Below are 16,551 nucleotides of genomic sequence, written 5' to 3'. Positions count from 1 at the left end.
CCAGCTTGTGACCGTTATTCCTGGTCACTCCTGGCGGTGCTCGGGGAAACAGTGACTTCTCCAATGCCTGCTGATCCCCCCTGACTAGTTTATAACAGGCCACGAGATCCCCCCTCAGCCTTCTCTTGTGGAGGCTGAACAGGTTCAGGTCACATAGCCTCTCCTCATAAGGCCTGCCCTGCTGCCCCCTGATCATGCGAGTGGCCTCCTCTGGACCCTCTCCATGCTGTCGACATCCCTCCTGAAGTGCGACACCCAGACCCGGACACAGTACTCCAGCTGTGGCCTGACCAGTGCCGCATAGAGGGGGGAGTAGAGATGTGCTGAGAGGTTAAGCATTCCTTGCCAAGGCAAGACTATGTCTCATTTGATGTCTGTTGGACAATGGAGAATTTGTTTCTGATAATGAGCTGGACAAGGTTAGGGGGATGTTTGAAAGCTAGGATCAGAGGAGCTGGAAATATTTTTCTCAAGGTCTGATGTTTGTCAAGTATAGGCTCTAGTAGTTTGGTGGTTCTTGTGATCAGTTCCAGTGTGTGGTGGTAGATGATCAGCAACAGTGTGCTGTCACAGCAGGGGGATGGAGGGAGCAGGAATCATATTTATAAGTAACTGTGGGATATTTGGATAGCTCTTTCAAATGTACAGTCTATTTCTCTACTGGAATGTCCTTGTTGTATAAAGGCAGATTTTAGGCTGATCAGGTGAGCATCACAAGCATTCTCCTCAGAGCTGATGCAGCGGTATCTGAGAACCTGGATGTAGCGTACAGCTTTTATTGGCGTTCTTGCGATGATTGCTGGGGGTTGTAGGTGACAAGCAGAGAAATTCTGTTGTCTAGTGTTGATGATGTAGCAGGTTACAGTGAGATCTGAACCTGCCTGTGTTGATTTGAATGGCTACAGTTTTTGGCTTGTACTATAATTGTAGAAACCCCTGCTTTAGATCCTTAAGGTGTTCATCCCAGTTGCTAAGACCATAGCTGAGCTGGTTGTAATTTTGAGGCTGGCTGTAGATGATAGATCTAATGGTGTACTCTGGTCTCTGAATGAAAGCTGGTGGCAAGAAGGTGGTTGTGGCAGTTGATAGGCAGTTGATAGGTTTATATGTTTATCTTTGCATCCATCTTATATTTTAAAACCCTCTAAACCATGCTTTAAAATCAAAACGATTGCAGATTTTCTGCACTTTTTTTATTTATAAAAGTTCAATTATTTCTTTTTGGAAGATCTTAAAGTAAATTTCATCAATACAAATTCCTGAATCCAGTGTAGTGGTATTCTTTAATCAAATTCATTTTCATAACTTACAAATATTCTTCAAGTGTTATGCTGGGAAATTACTTTGAAAACATATGAGGATGAGAACATGAAATTGTCACCATGTGGTTTTCAAGTAAGTAGGTTGTGCTCTTATGTATGCATGTTATTCCAGACTTGTACTATTAGCAAAAATAATGAGAGCTTTAAATGTGTTATTGCGATGTCAAGGACATAGAGGAAGAGGGAATAAAACCTAGGTGAGGCTTTTTTTGGGGGGAAGAGGGTTAATTATTGTACAATGTTTACATGTTGGCTTTATGCACAAATAACATTCCTCAAGATAAGTCTTTTTGTTTGTTTGTGTATGATCTAGACACTATTGAGAGGTTTATTTTCAGGCACACAGGGACTGAACAAGTACCGAATTGGATTTACCCTTAGGGAAAGTTCCTTCTTAAAAGCTTTAGTTGTGTTATGTTTTTGCCCTTTTTCTGACAGCATCCAACCACTGACATCAGTCCTGCATCAGGTTGTACATAACATAGAATGAATGACTTTTTATAAGCTAATCTTTTCATCTTGAGACATTTGAATCTATATCTATCTTACCTGAGAGTTACAGAGGGCCATAAGCTGAATATGAACCAATGGTGTGCTCTCGTTGCAAAAAAGGCCAACAGCAGACTGGGTTGTATTAACAAATATGCATGCCTCTTAAGTCAAGAGAAGTGATGCTTGTGCTCTATTCAGCACTACCAAGGTCTCACTTGGAGTACAGTGTCCAGTTTTGGGACCCACACTTCAAGAAGGATGTGGACAGATTGGAGGGAGTCCAGAAGAGAACGACAAAAATGATTAGGAGAATGAGTGATGCACGTTCCCTGGAGGCTGGGGGGTATGGTGACCGCCCACAGGTGGCAGCGGTGGTGGAGGTGGTAGGGGTGTAGCAGTGGCAAACGGGAAACTCCTGCAGGTCACCGTGGCGGTGTCGGGGGTGAGAGGGGTTGGGGTGGCGAGCAGCAACGACCTGCAGGTGCTGCTGGCAGCATTGGTGGAAGTTCTCTCAGGCGGTGCACCGCCAATCTCAGGGGGTGCATGTGCACCCCCTACACACCACCAATGATTAGGGGCCTGTGAAGCAAGACTTATGAGGTAACATTGAAAAAACTAGAGTGATTTTAGGCTGGAGTAAAGAAGACTGATGGGGGAATTTGATAACAATCTTCAAATACCTGAACGGTGATTATACAGAGGCTGGATGTGGGCTTTTCTCTGTGGCTATAGGGGACAGAACTAGAAGCAATGGCTTCAAGCTTCAGCAGGAGAAATTTATGTTGGAGATTAGGAGAAACATGCTGACTATGAGATTGCTCAGGCACTGGAAGAGGCCACTTAGTTAAATTGTGGACTCTCCATCCTTGCAATTTCAAGAGGAGGTTGAACAGGGTTGGAGGATTTAGTTAGGGGTGATCCTACCTTGAGCAGGGGGCTAAACTAGATGACTTAAGGTCTTTTCCAGCCCTATTTCCCTGTGCGTTTATGAACATGGAAGCAAAGCATTACCTATAGGACAGCCTCATGGTCGATTCCTGCAATGTCCAACAAGAAAGATTGCTTTTAATTTTGAAGTAGCTTCCCATCTTACCTCCAAAGCCTTTGGCATCTATCATGCAGGTATAGCAGAAAAATAGCACACTCAGCTTCAGAATAATCTCCCAGATTAGAAGTTGGCAGTTAACCATGGAAAAGACAGCTGTAATGATGCAGTAACTGCCACCTCCTTGCTGGTAAAGTAAGCAGCTTAAGATCTGAGTGACATAAGTTGGAAACCAAAACTCAGCAGGAAGAAAACTGTATCAGAGAAGAATATTGTGAACTCAGGGGTAAACGTAGAGTAAACGTGCTACTTTGTGTAATAGAAAAAATCTAGGGAAAGGGCCCTATGCCAGATGTCTATGGCCAGATCAAGTAGTGGTACCTAAGGCGTGCTACTGACACCTTTGACAAGATCTAAGGAATGACACAGGTAACCAGGTCCAAAACATGGATGGTGTTCCTCTTCTTGTGTTTTAAAGCAAGGACTGTCCCTGCTCTGTTTTCAAATGAAGGGTTTTAGGAAAAGGTCCTGAACTATATACACAAAGGGGAGAAAGGACTCTGCCTTCATCTGTGCCACAGAGGAGAGAGAGGCTGAAAACATAATCCTGCCCTCAGCATTCCCTATTGGTTGGCTTATCTTACTGGTTTTTGTAGAACCCATTCTCAGGCACCTGAGACTCCCCCAAGCTTTATATCATAAGCAGGGATCCTAGTTTTCTCTGATTTAAAAAAAACAACCCAATTCTTGGATTTAAAAAAGTAATCCAAAATCGACATTTTTCCATGATATATAGTGGTGCTTCATTTTGATCACATAAAAATGTTGATTTTGGGTTACTTTTTTTATGGAATCATAGAATCAAAGGACCGGAAGGTCCCCTGCCATAGGCAGGAGGTTATTGGGCTCAAACAAGCTCAACGAGGTGCTTGTCCAGCCTCCTCTTGAACACCTCCAAGGATGGCAACTGCACCCCCTCTGCTGGGATTGTGTTCCAGATTCTAGATACCCTTACAGAAAAGAAGTTTTTCCTTATGTCCAGCCTAAATTTTTCCTCAATTAGCTTGTGTGCGTTGTTCCTTGTCCTCCCAAAGGGTAACTTTCTGAAGAGTTGCTGCCGTAGATCTTGGTATTCTCCCTTGACATACTTGTAGGCAGCTATCAGGTCTTCTCTTGCTCAGACCCAACAAACCCAGTCTCTCCTCATAGGGCCTATCTTCCATGCCCCTAATCTTATGGGTCAGGGATGACATGTAGGGGATGCATGGGGGTGCACCCCTGTCAGGCCGCACTCCCTGTTTAGCTAGTGGGTGGGGGGCAGGCAGGCGCACCAGTGCCCCCACTGTGAGTGCTGTGCCACTTCCAGAAGTGGCTGCAGGAGTTCTGGAAGTAACACGGCCACTTTTACAGTGAGTAAGATCAGCTGCAGGAGACCCTGCCCTCAGTCGCTGCCTGGTGTCGGGGGGGCACATGCCCCCCCGACTCAAGAGGCACCAGACACCAATGATATTGGTGGCCCTTTGCTGTACCCTTTTGAGCTTATCCACATCCTTCCTGAAGTGTGATGTCCAGAACTGAATACAATACTCCAGCTGTGACCTCACCAACTCTGAATAGAGGAGGAGGAGCACCTCTCTGGATCTGTTCACAACACATCAGCTGATATTAGCCAGAGTTCTATTTGCCCTGCTGGCAACTACACTACACTGTTGACTCATATTCATCTTCTGGTCTATTGTCACCCCCAGGTCCCTTTCAGATGCAGTGCCAGCCATTGTATAGTCGTGGTGAAGGTTCTTCCTACCCAGATGAAGGACCTGGCACTTGTCCCTATTGAACCTCATCTGATTGTATTCAGCCCATAGGGCCAGTCTGTCAAAGTCATACTGGACCCTTTCCCTATCATTAGATGTGCCCACATTTCCCCACAGCTTGGTGTCATCTGCAAACTTAATCATTGCGCTTTTTACCCTCTCATCCCAATCATTGATAAAGCTGTTAAAGAGCATGGACCCAAGCACCGATCCCTGGGGGGACACTACTGAAGACAGCCCTCCAGGATGAGGCCATCCCATCAATTACAACCTCTAGGATCAGCCTCTGAGATAGTTGCCAACCCACCTCACTGGAGACTGGTCTAAGCCAGTACCCTCCAGCTTAAATGAAAGAATCTCATGGGAAAGTGTCAAAGACCTTGCTGAAGTCTGGGAAAATGAAATCAACCTCATGTTCCTTGTCCATCTGGTTAGTTACCTGCTTGTAAAAGGACACCAGGCGTGACCTACCCCCAACAAAGCTGTGCTGGTTGCTTCTTACTACACCACCAGTTGCAAGCTTGTGCCTCTTTGACAATTTTTTCAAATATTTTGCCCAGGACCAAAGTCAGACTGACCTGTCTGTAGTTTGCAGGGTCATCCCTCTTCCCTTTCTTAAAGGTGGGTACTATGTTATCCCTCTTCCAGTCATTTGGGACCACTCCTGAGTCCCACAACTCTTCAAACAGCTTCAGCAGGGGCCCTGCTATGAACTCATCCAGTTCTTTCAGGACTCTCAGATGCAGGTCATCTGGCCCAGCTGGCTTGAACACATCCAAATGTTCTAAGACTATCCTCACCTGTTTGGGACTGATTTCATGCGGACTGTTGTCTTCCCCATCTTCCCTGGGCCTCTGGACAGGTGAACAGCTCCCATCTGATTTCAGGAATACCAATATGAAGTAAGTATTTAGGAGCTCTGCTTTTTCATGGGGATCAACTGTGGGCTGCTCCCCCGTATTCAGTAGGGGTCCCACAGTGGAGCTTGATTTTTTTCTTGCTCTCTATGTACCTATAGAAGGACTTTTTGTTGTTTTTCATTTCAGTTGCCAGCTTGATCTCCATGCCTGCCTTGGCTTTCCATGTCTCATACCTGTAGACCCTATCCACGTTTGTACTCCTCTCTGGATGCTGAACTGTTTTTCTACTGCTTATATGCTTCTTCTTTTTTTTCAGAAGTTCCCTAATATCCCTAATGAGCCAAGCTGGTCTCCTAGCCCCTTTCCTGCTTTTTGACTGTGTGGGGATGGCCTCTTTTTGAGCAGTGAGAATTGCCCCCTTAAGGAAGCACCACCTTTTTAATCTGAAAATTGGGGATTTTCTTTTCAGAGAAAATCAGGATCCCTGATGATGAGGTCAAGTACCTACACTGGTTGTTACCAACTACACTGGGCACATAGGGGCCTGTAAATTAAGTTTTGCAATGCTTGGTGCAAGAGAGTCAACAGAGAATCAACCTTTATTATAAACACCACTCTGCACATATAGGATTTTAAAATAAAATCAGAAAGTGGTTCTTGGAGAGATGGCATTTAAATTCCAAACTATGGAAGTAAGTAATAATAATTTTGACTTCACTCTCAAATCAGCATTGGTCTCCCTTTCCATTGTTTTGGAGAGTGGGTTGAACCTGATGATAAGTGATAAAGTTATTAAGTCATCTCTAAACAACTTTCCATTTTACTACAGGGTCTTCAAACTGTTAGAGCTCACAGGAGAAGTTGGAATGCTTTATATACTGCTTATGGGAAATGTAATGGTAGGAAAAGGCATTGGAGAACAAAAAAATAATTATAGTAATCCCACATAGCACTGAATAAATTGGTTTAAGATATTTTACTTATATAATCATAGGTAAAATCTTTGTTACATACCACAAGTATATTTACTGTATCTTATAAAATATTCTCAGATCCCAAAAGTTAGTAGTTTAGAAACAAGTACTTTTTAGCAGAAATGATAATTGGATGACATACTGGATATGAGCTGAGTATATAAAAAAGACCTGCACACCTCCACAAAGGAGTCCCACATCTTTCTAACTATGAAAAAATGGGATAGATACCTTGAACTATATTGACCTTTTACTCAGATCTACAAAACCAAACCACCATTTTTCTATGAAATGGTAAATTCTATAAAAGTTACCATATATAAAACACAGCAATAACAAATCCCATTAATATAAGGATACACAGATGCACAGAAGCGACAAAAACCATGCAGCACTCAAGCACTTAAGTTATGGGAGGAAAAATGTTCTCAAGAACATATGGAAAAATTCATTGCTAAGCCATTCTTCTAGTAGAGTCAGAAATAAAATCAGGCAATAACAAATTAACATAATCCTCCTCTCCCATCCCCAGCCCAGGAACAATAGAGTCTGAATCTTGTCCAGGTGAGATGTTCAATATCTGCATTCCAGACCTTGGGCAACACACTAAGTCTAATGTCTTAACAGCAAAAAGCTTTTTCTACACTTATAAAAACTAATATGTTTCTCTAAGTCACTAATGAAAATGAGCATAAGCAACATCAGTTAAGTGATACTACAATATTTAGTGAAAAATTTGAATTATTATATTTCTTCTCCACCTGACAGTATTTACAGAAAAAAAAATCTTGTCTGAACATTTAACTATTAGACCTGCAAAATGGTTTGCTATTCTATCCTGTAAATCAATATATTTTAATATATACGTGTATTTGGTCACTCATGAGTGTAAATGTATGGATTCGAGAAGAGCAGCAATTGCAGGTAGAGACATCAAATGATCTTTCTGTCAGAGTTGAGCCAAAGGTTCAATATGGGATTAGGGCCCTTTGTATGGATGTAGGGGTCTTCTTCACCTTCCTACATAGGGGTCATCTTCACCTTCCTGCCTGATATCTCATCATCAGTCCACATACTCTCATCCCTGCATCTCTGAACTCCTAATACTCTGAGCTACTGAGAGCTCTTTGCATTCCTATGATCCCTGACTACGTCCTGTGTTAGAATCCCAGCAACCTCCCTTCTTTCAATATAGTCCAAGAAGCTAAAGTAAAGCCGAAGTGAAAAAGGGCCAGTGCAGAAGTCAGTGCCTGACTCAGATCCCTGCTGTCAAAGAGAAGTGTCTTTGTTTAGTTACAAATGAATTCCTGCTCTTTACCTAATTGGACATTGAGAAATTTTAGTTTAGAGGCATTTTTGGTGTTTATTTTATGAGTAAAAATCAAAAGGACTGATGGGTATGTCTACATGAGATGCTACATTGACACAGTGGTGAGCTACAATGCCACGCTTGTTATAGCATCAGCTGGCAAGAACTGTGATGCCAACGCTATTGAGCAGTAGCAACCTATTGTTGATACTGCGCAGTAGGGTTGAAGACAACCTGTGTGCTGCTGGGATTGTGCAGTTATGACACAGTAACAACAGAGCAGTCAGGTGCAGATGTAGACATGCCCACTGAGGCTTAAACAGATTCTGGGCTCCACAGGTCCCTTACGATACGCCATCTAGCTGGACCTCTGCTCCCCTCCAAGACAGGCATCTTTGAATTAATTTGTTCAATAACATCACTCATTTAGAACACTTACATAAGAACTGTAGAATGATCTGTTATTCAAGGATATATAATTAAAGAAATTCTGCCTATTATAGTAGTATTTACTTATGCACGGACTGAGGGAAAATGATTCACACACCCTTCTCTCAAGTACTTTTTCTCCTTTGTTGGATTATTAGGGATCATGATTTAAACCTATGGAGAATAGGTCTTAGGAAATGCAAACTACAGATAGACTAACATTTTCCTGAGACCAGAGTCTGTCTTAGGCTACATCCTCCCCCCTCATGTCTTGCTTCAAAATGTTTGAGGACATAAACCTGAGGACTGCTAGTGACAGAAGAAGTTGAGATCAGGAAAATGTACCCATCAAAGGAGTGTGTGTGAGCCTATTAGTTAAACATCTAGCTAAGGGCTGATCAATTAATCAAGTCCATTTTTATTTCATGTACTTGTAGAAACGGCACTACAGCACTAGCCCTCTTCTGTATATTTTTTTCTATTGAAGCTCACATTCATTAATGGTTCAAAGCCTTTTCTCTGTCTTCTGTGCTGAAAGAGTGCAAGCAGCAGAATTAGTAAAACTAAAGCGATCAGTGCTCCTCCAAGTGTGGAACCAACCATTACAGCCCAAGCATGAGTTTCTTCAAATGCCTCTGTAAAGAAACAACATCTTAGTATAGACTGGGAATATTTTTGCTCTTAGAAATCACAAGGAAGATGAATAACTCTAACAACTGCATAACTATTATTTGTATCAACGCAACAACCACAGCCCACAAAGAATCAGGCTCTGGTGTGTAGGTTATGTGTAAGAGACAAATGCATTGTGTTATAATGTTAGAGCCCTTGCACTGGAGACCTCTGTTCGGGTCCCAGCTCAAAACAGGGCAGTGGAGCCAGAATATAGGCATTGTTTACCCAAATCCTAGACAAGTTTTCTAACCCTTGGATGTGAGGCCTTGGGCGGGGACAGGGGAGGGGTGGGAAGAGAGAGAGAGAGAGGGAGAGGGAGAGAGAGAGGTGAGAAGAGTGATATTCCATTACCTACTCTTTTTTGGTTTGTAAGAGACAAATGGATTGGCTGAAATGCTAACTTCCAGAGCAGACTTACGGCTGAGAATCAAGATAGCAGATATGTACTTTCCCCCAGGCCATAGGGAAATAACTGTTCTCCTTAGGGCTTTCATATCTGAATGCCTGTGTATGAAAGTTTGAACTGCCATGCATCTTACCATGGAACTCCTTTCACACTTCAGCAACTTACCCGGCAGCTCAATGGCATAGGTGTAACCAAGTTGCTCTGCAGTTAGAAAAAGTTGATCATTGGTCACCGGAGGGAAGAAAGGGACCATGTTGTACAGCCTGTTGTGGCCAATAGGTGCCAGTTCCTCAGGCCAAACACTGTCAGATGGGTTAAATCGCTTCATCCATTCATCAAAGACAGCATCAGTAAAAGAGTGAAGGACCTGCGGATTCAAATACACACATACCACAGGCACATTTAACACCTAATTTCAACATTTTATATTTTAAAAAATAATTGGGACATGACATGTTGTAAGGAAAGACACAGCAGTAGAAGAGAGTTGTACAAGTAATGCAGTAGATGCTGTAGCACTGCAGGGTATGGAACTCCTCAAAGGTACATTGCAAGGCACCGATCATCCTTGATTAAGTGCATCAGTTCCACTGCCTCAGCAGCAGAGAAAGGCTCAAGCTGTGAGTCAGAGAGCATCGCAGTTTGGTCTCAACTTATTTCTTGCCAGCTTTTTACCTTGGTAATTCAGCTGTACTGCTCATTGGACTGGGAAAGCAAAGCTCCCACCCTGCCAGCCATTCCCTGCCCACCTGATTAGGAATAGGTACTTGGTGATGCCCACTCTCGCCTCATAATGTGTCCTGAAGAGTAACTGACCCATGACAGAGGAAAGGGACATGTTCTCATTTCTTTTCATGAACTCATAAAGTAGTTTACTCTTGAGATTGGGCCTGTTCTTTTCCAACCCCCCATCCTGCCTTGTGCATCCAGACTGGTACTAGGACCAGGACTGGGCTGCTTTCCCCCACCCCTCATGCATCTGGATCAGGGCCACTCTGTCCTGCCCCCACCCCAGGCAGATGGATCAAATTCCCCGCAGCCAGATCGGATTTGTGGAGAGACCTGGCACTGCCTATCTGGCCCATGGTGTGAAAAGATTAGATAACACTGCTCTAGTCCATGAGCTCCACATTGCACTCATAAAGGCAAGAAATCTAAATTAATGTAACTATTATATAGTTACTATTATACAGTAACTACTGTATAGAAGTAATAAAAGGCACTAAAAGGTATAAGTTAAAGGAAAATGGGGGAATATTTCACTAAGTACTGGGAGGGTGTGGTTGCTTCATTCCTCCATCCTGAGTCAACTTGAACTGTATTGGGAAGTGAGGTTTAAGGAGTAGAGGGTAGAAGCTACATCTTGGTAAGTTAGTAAGATTGTTTTAAAAATAATTGCAGTTGAATCTACACAGTCTAATGTGCATGTAACGTATATGTTTAGGGACCGAAAAAGGTCTGTTTAGTCTCTCCCCTCATTAGAAAACTTCCCTCCAAGTAGAAACACTATTGTAACTGTGTCAGAACTCTGAAACCACAAAGGAACGACATATATTGCACTTCTCCAAAAATTCTGTGGAATGAGGTGATCCTCATGAGTTGGAAACAGCCTCCTATACCTTCTGCATGTAAACACATTTAAGCAAATAAACTGTTTTCTTCAGATTGCCATTTTTTGAAATGCATGTTTTTCCTCTTTTATCGGCTCTTTTCACTCATTATTTTCATCTCTTAAATTAGGGCAGACCTTAGGAGGCTAAATATATGGTCTGATTTTCAGATGTGCCAAGTTCTCAGAGATGATCTCTGATCTCTGCTTTTTAAATCCAAACATTTCTTCCAGGAGTCAAACTTTTAGGTTACCCACTAGAGGGCACTCAAGACACTCCCAAGAATGAAAGCTCCTGTAGTGAATATAACAGTATAAGACAGGAAAATCATTGATGTAGTTGTGATAGTGGAGAAGTATGATATCAGATGAGATAGTATCTTTTATTGAACCAACTTGTACAGTTGGTAAAAATAGGAGACAAGCTTTCAGGCCTCAAGCAATCTTAATCATGTCTGAGAAAGAGTCCAGTTAAATACAAGTCAGACTAATTGCTTTATCTTAACCTAATTATGTTAATACACTTCATTGCTTAAAAGGGCAGTGGACAATTATCACCTGTGAATCAGAGGGAAGCCAACAGAGAGGAGGTGAGAGGTAGATGATAATGAGCAACACAACCACAATCATCGAGAAAGGGGACCTTTTATTAAGGATCTTGAAAACTTAAAGAAATGTCTGCTTCTTCAGCAATCCCTCACAGTCGAGGACGATTTTCTTCCATGATTGTCTTATCTGTGGATCTGAAGATGGGTGATGTGGCTGATCTGGGATTGACAGACTCTGTTGCAAATAGGGCATATGTTTTCATGTAGGGTGGGTGGTTCTGGATTCTTGATACAGTCCACAATACACTGTTTCTGCCACTCCCATTTGTCCATCTCCTGTTGTCATCCTAACGTTTCAGAGTACTGAGATCCTTGCAGCAGACTCCTCCTCCATTTGCGGTGGTCCGGAGTGATAATTTTCCACAAGTTGACTCAGTGTTGCATTTTTTTCAAGTTGGCCTTGAGGGAGTCCTTGAAAAGCTTTCTTTGCCCTCCTCCTGAAAATATACCTTGACTGAGCTGGGAGAATAAAACTTGCTTCAGGAGTTTAGAGTCAGACAACTGGATGACATGGCCGACCCAGCAAAGTTGGTGTCAGATGATCATCACCTCGATGCTTATGGTGGTTGCTTACGAGAAGCCACTAACTTTGGTGTATCTATCTTCCCACTGGATTTGAAGCATCTTCCACAGTCAGCACTGATGGTACTTCTCCAATGACTTGAGGTGTCTCTTGTACACTGTCCACATCTCAGCTTTGTACAGTAAGGTAAGGATCACAACTGCTTTATAAACTATGAGCTTAGTTTTGGATTGAATGTCACGATCTTCAAATACCCATTTCCTCAGGTGTCTGAAGACTGAATTTGCACATTTGAGGCAACATTGGATTACTTTGTTAATGTCAGCCTTCTGTGAGAGATGGCTTCTAAGGTACAGGAAATATTCAACTTCCTCCAGAGTCTCACCATGAATCTGAATTACTAGAGCTGGTGATTGCTAATTAAGAGCTTGTTGATAGAGAACCTTCATCTTCTGAATGTTAAGCGTCAGTCCCATTTTCTCATATGCCTTCAAAAAGATATCAACAATTGCCTGAAGGTCTGCTTCCGAGTGACCACAAACTACAGCGTCATCAGCATACTGAAACTCAATGATTAAGATTGGGGTGGTCTTGGTTTTGGCTCACAGTCAGCTGACATTAAACAGTTTACCATTTATTCAGTAGTTTAGCTCCATTCTGACTTGAAGCTTGTTGGTGGTCTAATGTAGCATCACGGTAAGAAATATCAAGAAGAGTATTGGAGCAATGACACAGCTTCACTTAACTCCCATCTTAGCCTCAAAGGGATCTGTGATAGATCCATTACAGAGAACCACCGTTCACAAACCATCCTAAGGATGGAGGAGACCTGATCAAAGAAAGAAAAGCAACCAATACTGTTGGAAGGAGCATTTTGAAGATCTTGTCAATCAAGAGTCTGTTGCTGATAAGAGCATTCTCAACTCCATCCAACAACACCCAGTCAGAGATGATCCTGGAATCCCTTCAACCCTTGATGAGGTGAGAAAAGCCATCAAGCAGGTGAAGAATAACAAGCATCTGGAACTGATGGAATCCCCACTGAAATCTTCAAGCAAGGGGGAGAGGAGCTCATACCACATCTCCATGTCCTCATCTTAAGGATTTGAAATGATTAGGAAATCCCAGATGGCCTTAGGGATTGTGACAATCTTTTGGAAATTACAGAGGGATCACCTTGCTGTCCACCACAGGAAAGATCATTAAACACATTTTGGCCCCATTCTGCCTAACACAAATTGTTAATTTCCTTAAGATTAGTTAGCTTACAGCAGCGGTTCTGAACCTCTTTCAGTTTACATACCCCTTGGTCTCAGGGTGAGACGTCACGTGCCCCCTAAGAGCAATGTTTCCAGTGCGAGGTTGAGGCATGGAGCAGGAGCAGGAGTAGGATATCTGGTTTCCACACGCATGCACAATTTATGGCAGTAGAACCCCGGCAATTTGTCAAGACTTTTTTTAGGCCCTTTGACCTGTGTTAGATAATGCATGAAATATATCTTGTGTACCCCCCTGATGAGGCTTCATGTACCCCTGGGGGTACATGTACCCCCGATTCAGAACCGCTGGCTTAGAGGACTGTTTTGTCCCTGGCAGCTTTTGGGTGATCTGGATAGGAATAGGGTTGATATTAAGACATTTGGTAGCAAGGTGGTAACCTGCTCCTTCAGATGCAACTCTTGTTATATTTATCTGTGCTTTTGTCACCTCAAAGTGTGAATTACTGTACTGGGCTCTACATAAGGCCACTCACTCAGCTGGTTACACCAATGCAGAATGCAACTATTCACTCATTAAACAGTACTTAATGATGAAAAGACATTAAGTCATAGACTACACTGCCTGACACACAGTTCCCTAGTGAAGTTTAAAAGCTTGGTTTGAGTTTAACAAAACGGTAGGTAGTTTAGGAGCCTCTTATGAAGGTGCCACTATTATAATCAGGGAAGGCACATGAGCCCTGAACTCAAAGGCTTAGAAGGACAGAAGAAGTGGCAGAACATTTTCTAGTAAGATTGACTCTTGAATACATTCCTTTACACCTCATCTATTTTCTTAAACTTTCACGGTGAGTTTAATGAAGGAAAACAGGACAGGAGAAAGTTTATAAATTTTATTTTGTATATTTTTAAATATCTGAGAAAATGGCCAGAGAGTCAAAATAGGTTCTCCTCTTCAAGTTTAAGAAAAATCAACTTAAGCTGATTTAGGCTGTGGCTGTGGCGCAAATGTGCCAAGTACTATCTAAACATAAAGGAGCACACAGTGCCTGCTTCAAGGAACATCCTGGCTTTTCTCTATTTTGGATCATGTTATGAGCAATGTAAGGCTAAAGAAGACATTCAAATACCACAGTAAGATTCAACTATATTTGTACAAATATCTTTGATTATATATTTAAATGTCCAGGGAAATAGATCTCTGGACTGACTTTGCTTCTATGGACACATTTAAAATGCTGATTTTGAAAATGGGTATGAGAAATCATTCTGGTTTGCAAGATCAGGATCTAGCTATTCTATACTCTTGCCTCCCTTCTAGTACCTTAACATGAATGGTAAATCGGATTGAACTGGACTCTAGTACTCCCAGGTGATAACATGTTAGTTTCACTGCAGTACATATCGTCTCTGAATTTGATTGCATCTTTATTTCCAGCAACTTGCTGTTTGTACCCTAGAATGCTTGTTAGAGAATATTATACTCAAGCTCATTTCATACACTTATGGCATACCAAAATTGCAGTAAGATTCCTCATTACTGAATTGTTCACTGTACTCTTCAAAATATTTGGCCCACAAACAACGCAATGGAAAATACGCTACAAAATAAATACAATGACCAAACAGAGGTAAGGTATTACCAGTCCCCCGTATCATCCATCCATCCCCCACCCCCCACCCTTTTTTTTCTTTTTTCTTATTTTAAAAACACTGCTTGCCAGCAGGCATCTTATTTCAGCATGCATCTGAACTACTGATTGCAGCTCATTAATGACCTCCAGTCATTAGAAAGCTAGATTTGTCTTCAAAGAGGCTTAAGAATCAGAAAGGTGCCACGGTGAAGGATACAAAAGCTCTGAAGGAAATAAATGAGAGTGCTACTACCTGATTATTTGAGATAACAACTACAATAATGGAGTACAAGCTTACAATAAGGCTAAGGAAGAAAAGAATACAAGTGGAATTTCTTTATCCAATAATTATGGTTTAATCTAAAAAAGTAAGTAGAATTTAGCAAGTGTCTATGAGGAAGGCAAATGTATAGCAGGCTCAGCTAACAATGTTAAGCTTTGTTCACTGCTGTTTGCTATCTTCTAGTTTACTAAATTATCTGACTACCCCTCTCTTAGGCCTCAGAAAATTAGATGTCCCCATGAGCAATCAAATAAGCTACTGACTCAGACTGAGACTATAGTATCCAAAAATATGTAGTCCTAGCCTCAAGATATCCTTTGCTGAGATTTTGACAGAAACATGATGTGAAATTCAAATTCTGTCTGTCTACAGTCATCGGATAAAAGACTTTTGCACTTTGAATCACAGTTCTTCTTCCCTAATAGTTGAATTTGGATTGCATTTACCATCTTGACATTTCCTCCCAGTTCCTTTAAGTATTAATAGATGTGACAGTATTCAAGAAGAGAGGGAAACCTCATTTTGTATGTGAAGGAATGGTTTCTAGGTAAATCATTTCACTACTGCAGGCCTGCAAATCCCTGCTGAGGCATTGAGGCACATTCATTTACAATCACTGTAGGAAAGGGATGTCAAAGATATGGCCCCCCAAAGTGCTGGCCATGGGTCTTGGAACTGATCCAAAGGCAGCATGTGGGACACACCAGATGGCCCCACATGCCATGCATGGCACCCACTCAAGTTCATGCTCTGGAGCAGCAGAGCAGCCACTGCATGCAGCACAGCTGTGCAGCAGCTCCATGAACCTTGCCACAGACCCTGGGGTCCAGGCCAGACCCCTGGGGAACCCAACTTGATTCCTCCTCCTAGTGATGACTTCTGTTTGAGTGTGATGATCCAACCAGTTATATAGCCACCTTTACAGCACTTTCATCTAGTCCACATTCCGTAGCTTGTTGATAAGAATATCATAGTGTCAGGTGCTTTGCTAGAAACAAGGTATATCACATCCACTGTTTTCCCCACATGCCACATGTGGAAACCACTCCAGCCACTCCAGAACCCTGAATCAGCATGCAGGGCCAATCTGTCGGTCCAGTCCAGCCCACAGACCAGCCCCCATGCCTCTCATCCGGTGCATTGGGCCAGATGGGTTTGACACCCCTGCATTAGAAAAATGACTTACCACAAAAATTGGATCATTGGCTGCTGCATGAGGGAGAGCACTGGTTCCATTCAGGAAAGAGTGAACCAGGTTATGAAGGCTCATCACTGGAGAGACAAAAGCTCCATCTGGGTGTTCAAACCCTTCCAGGGCATTCCTGTGTTTAGGGTAAAACAACGTGAA

General features: G+C 42.4%; 1 protein-coding gene across 1 annotated transcript in view; it reads right to left on the bottom strand.

Moving 5' to 3' along the window:
• Positions 1–6,540: 6,540 nt before the first annotated feature.
• The window catches only part of DCT (dopachrome tautomerase), a 36,685-nt gene continuing 26,674 nt past the window's right edge, over positions 6,541–16,551 (bottom strand). The window contains exons 6-8 of the mRNA XM_090031700.1: positions 16,390–16,525; positions 9,492–9,693; positions 6,541–8,880 (exon numbers count right to left, since the gene is read on the bottom strand). Of these exons, the coding sequence (XP_089887826.1) occupies positions 8,699–8,880; positions 9,492–9,693; positions 16,390–16,525 (520 nt within the window). The 3' untranslated portion in view covers positions 6,541–8,698. The remainder of the gene's footprint in view (positions 8,881–9,491; positions 9,694–16,389; positions 16,526–16,551) is intronic.

The sequence above is a fragment of the Crocodylus siamensis genome, chromosome 1 (genome assembly GCF_052110815.1).
Source record: "Crocodylus siamensis isolate JL-2025a chromosome 1, ASM5211081v1, whole genome shotgun sequence".
Lineage (NCBI taxonomy): Eukaryota > Metazoa > Chordata > Crocodylia > Crocodylidae > Crocodylus > Crocodylus siamensis.
This window is presented reverse-complemented; position numbering and strand designations above follow the sequence as displayed.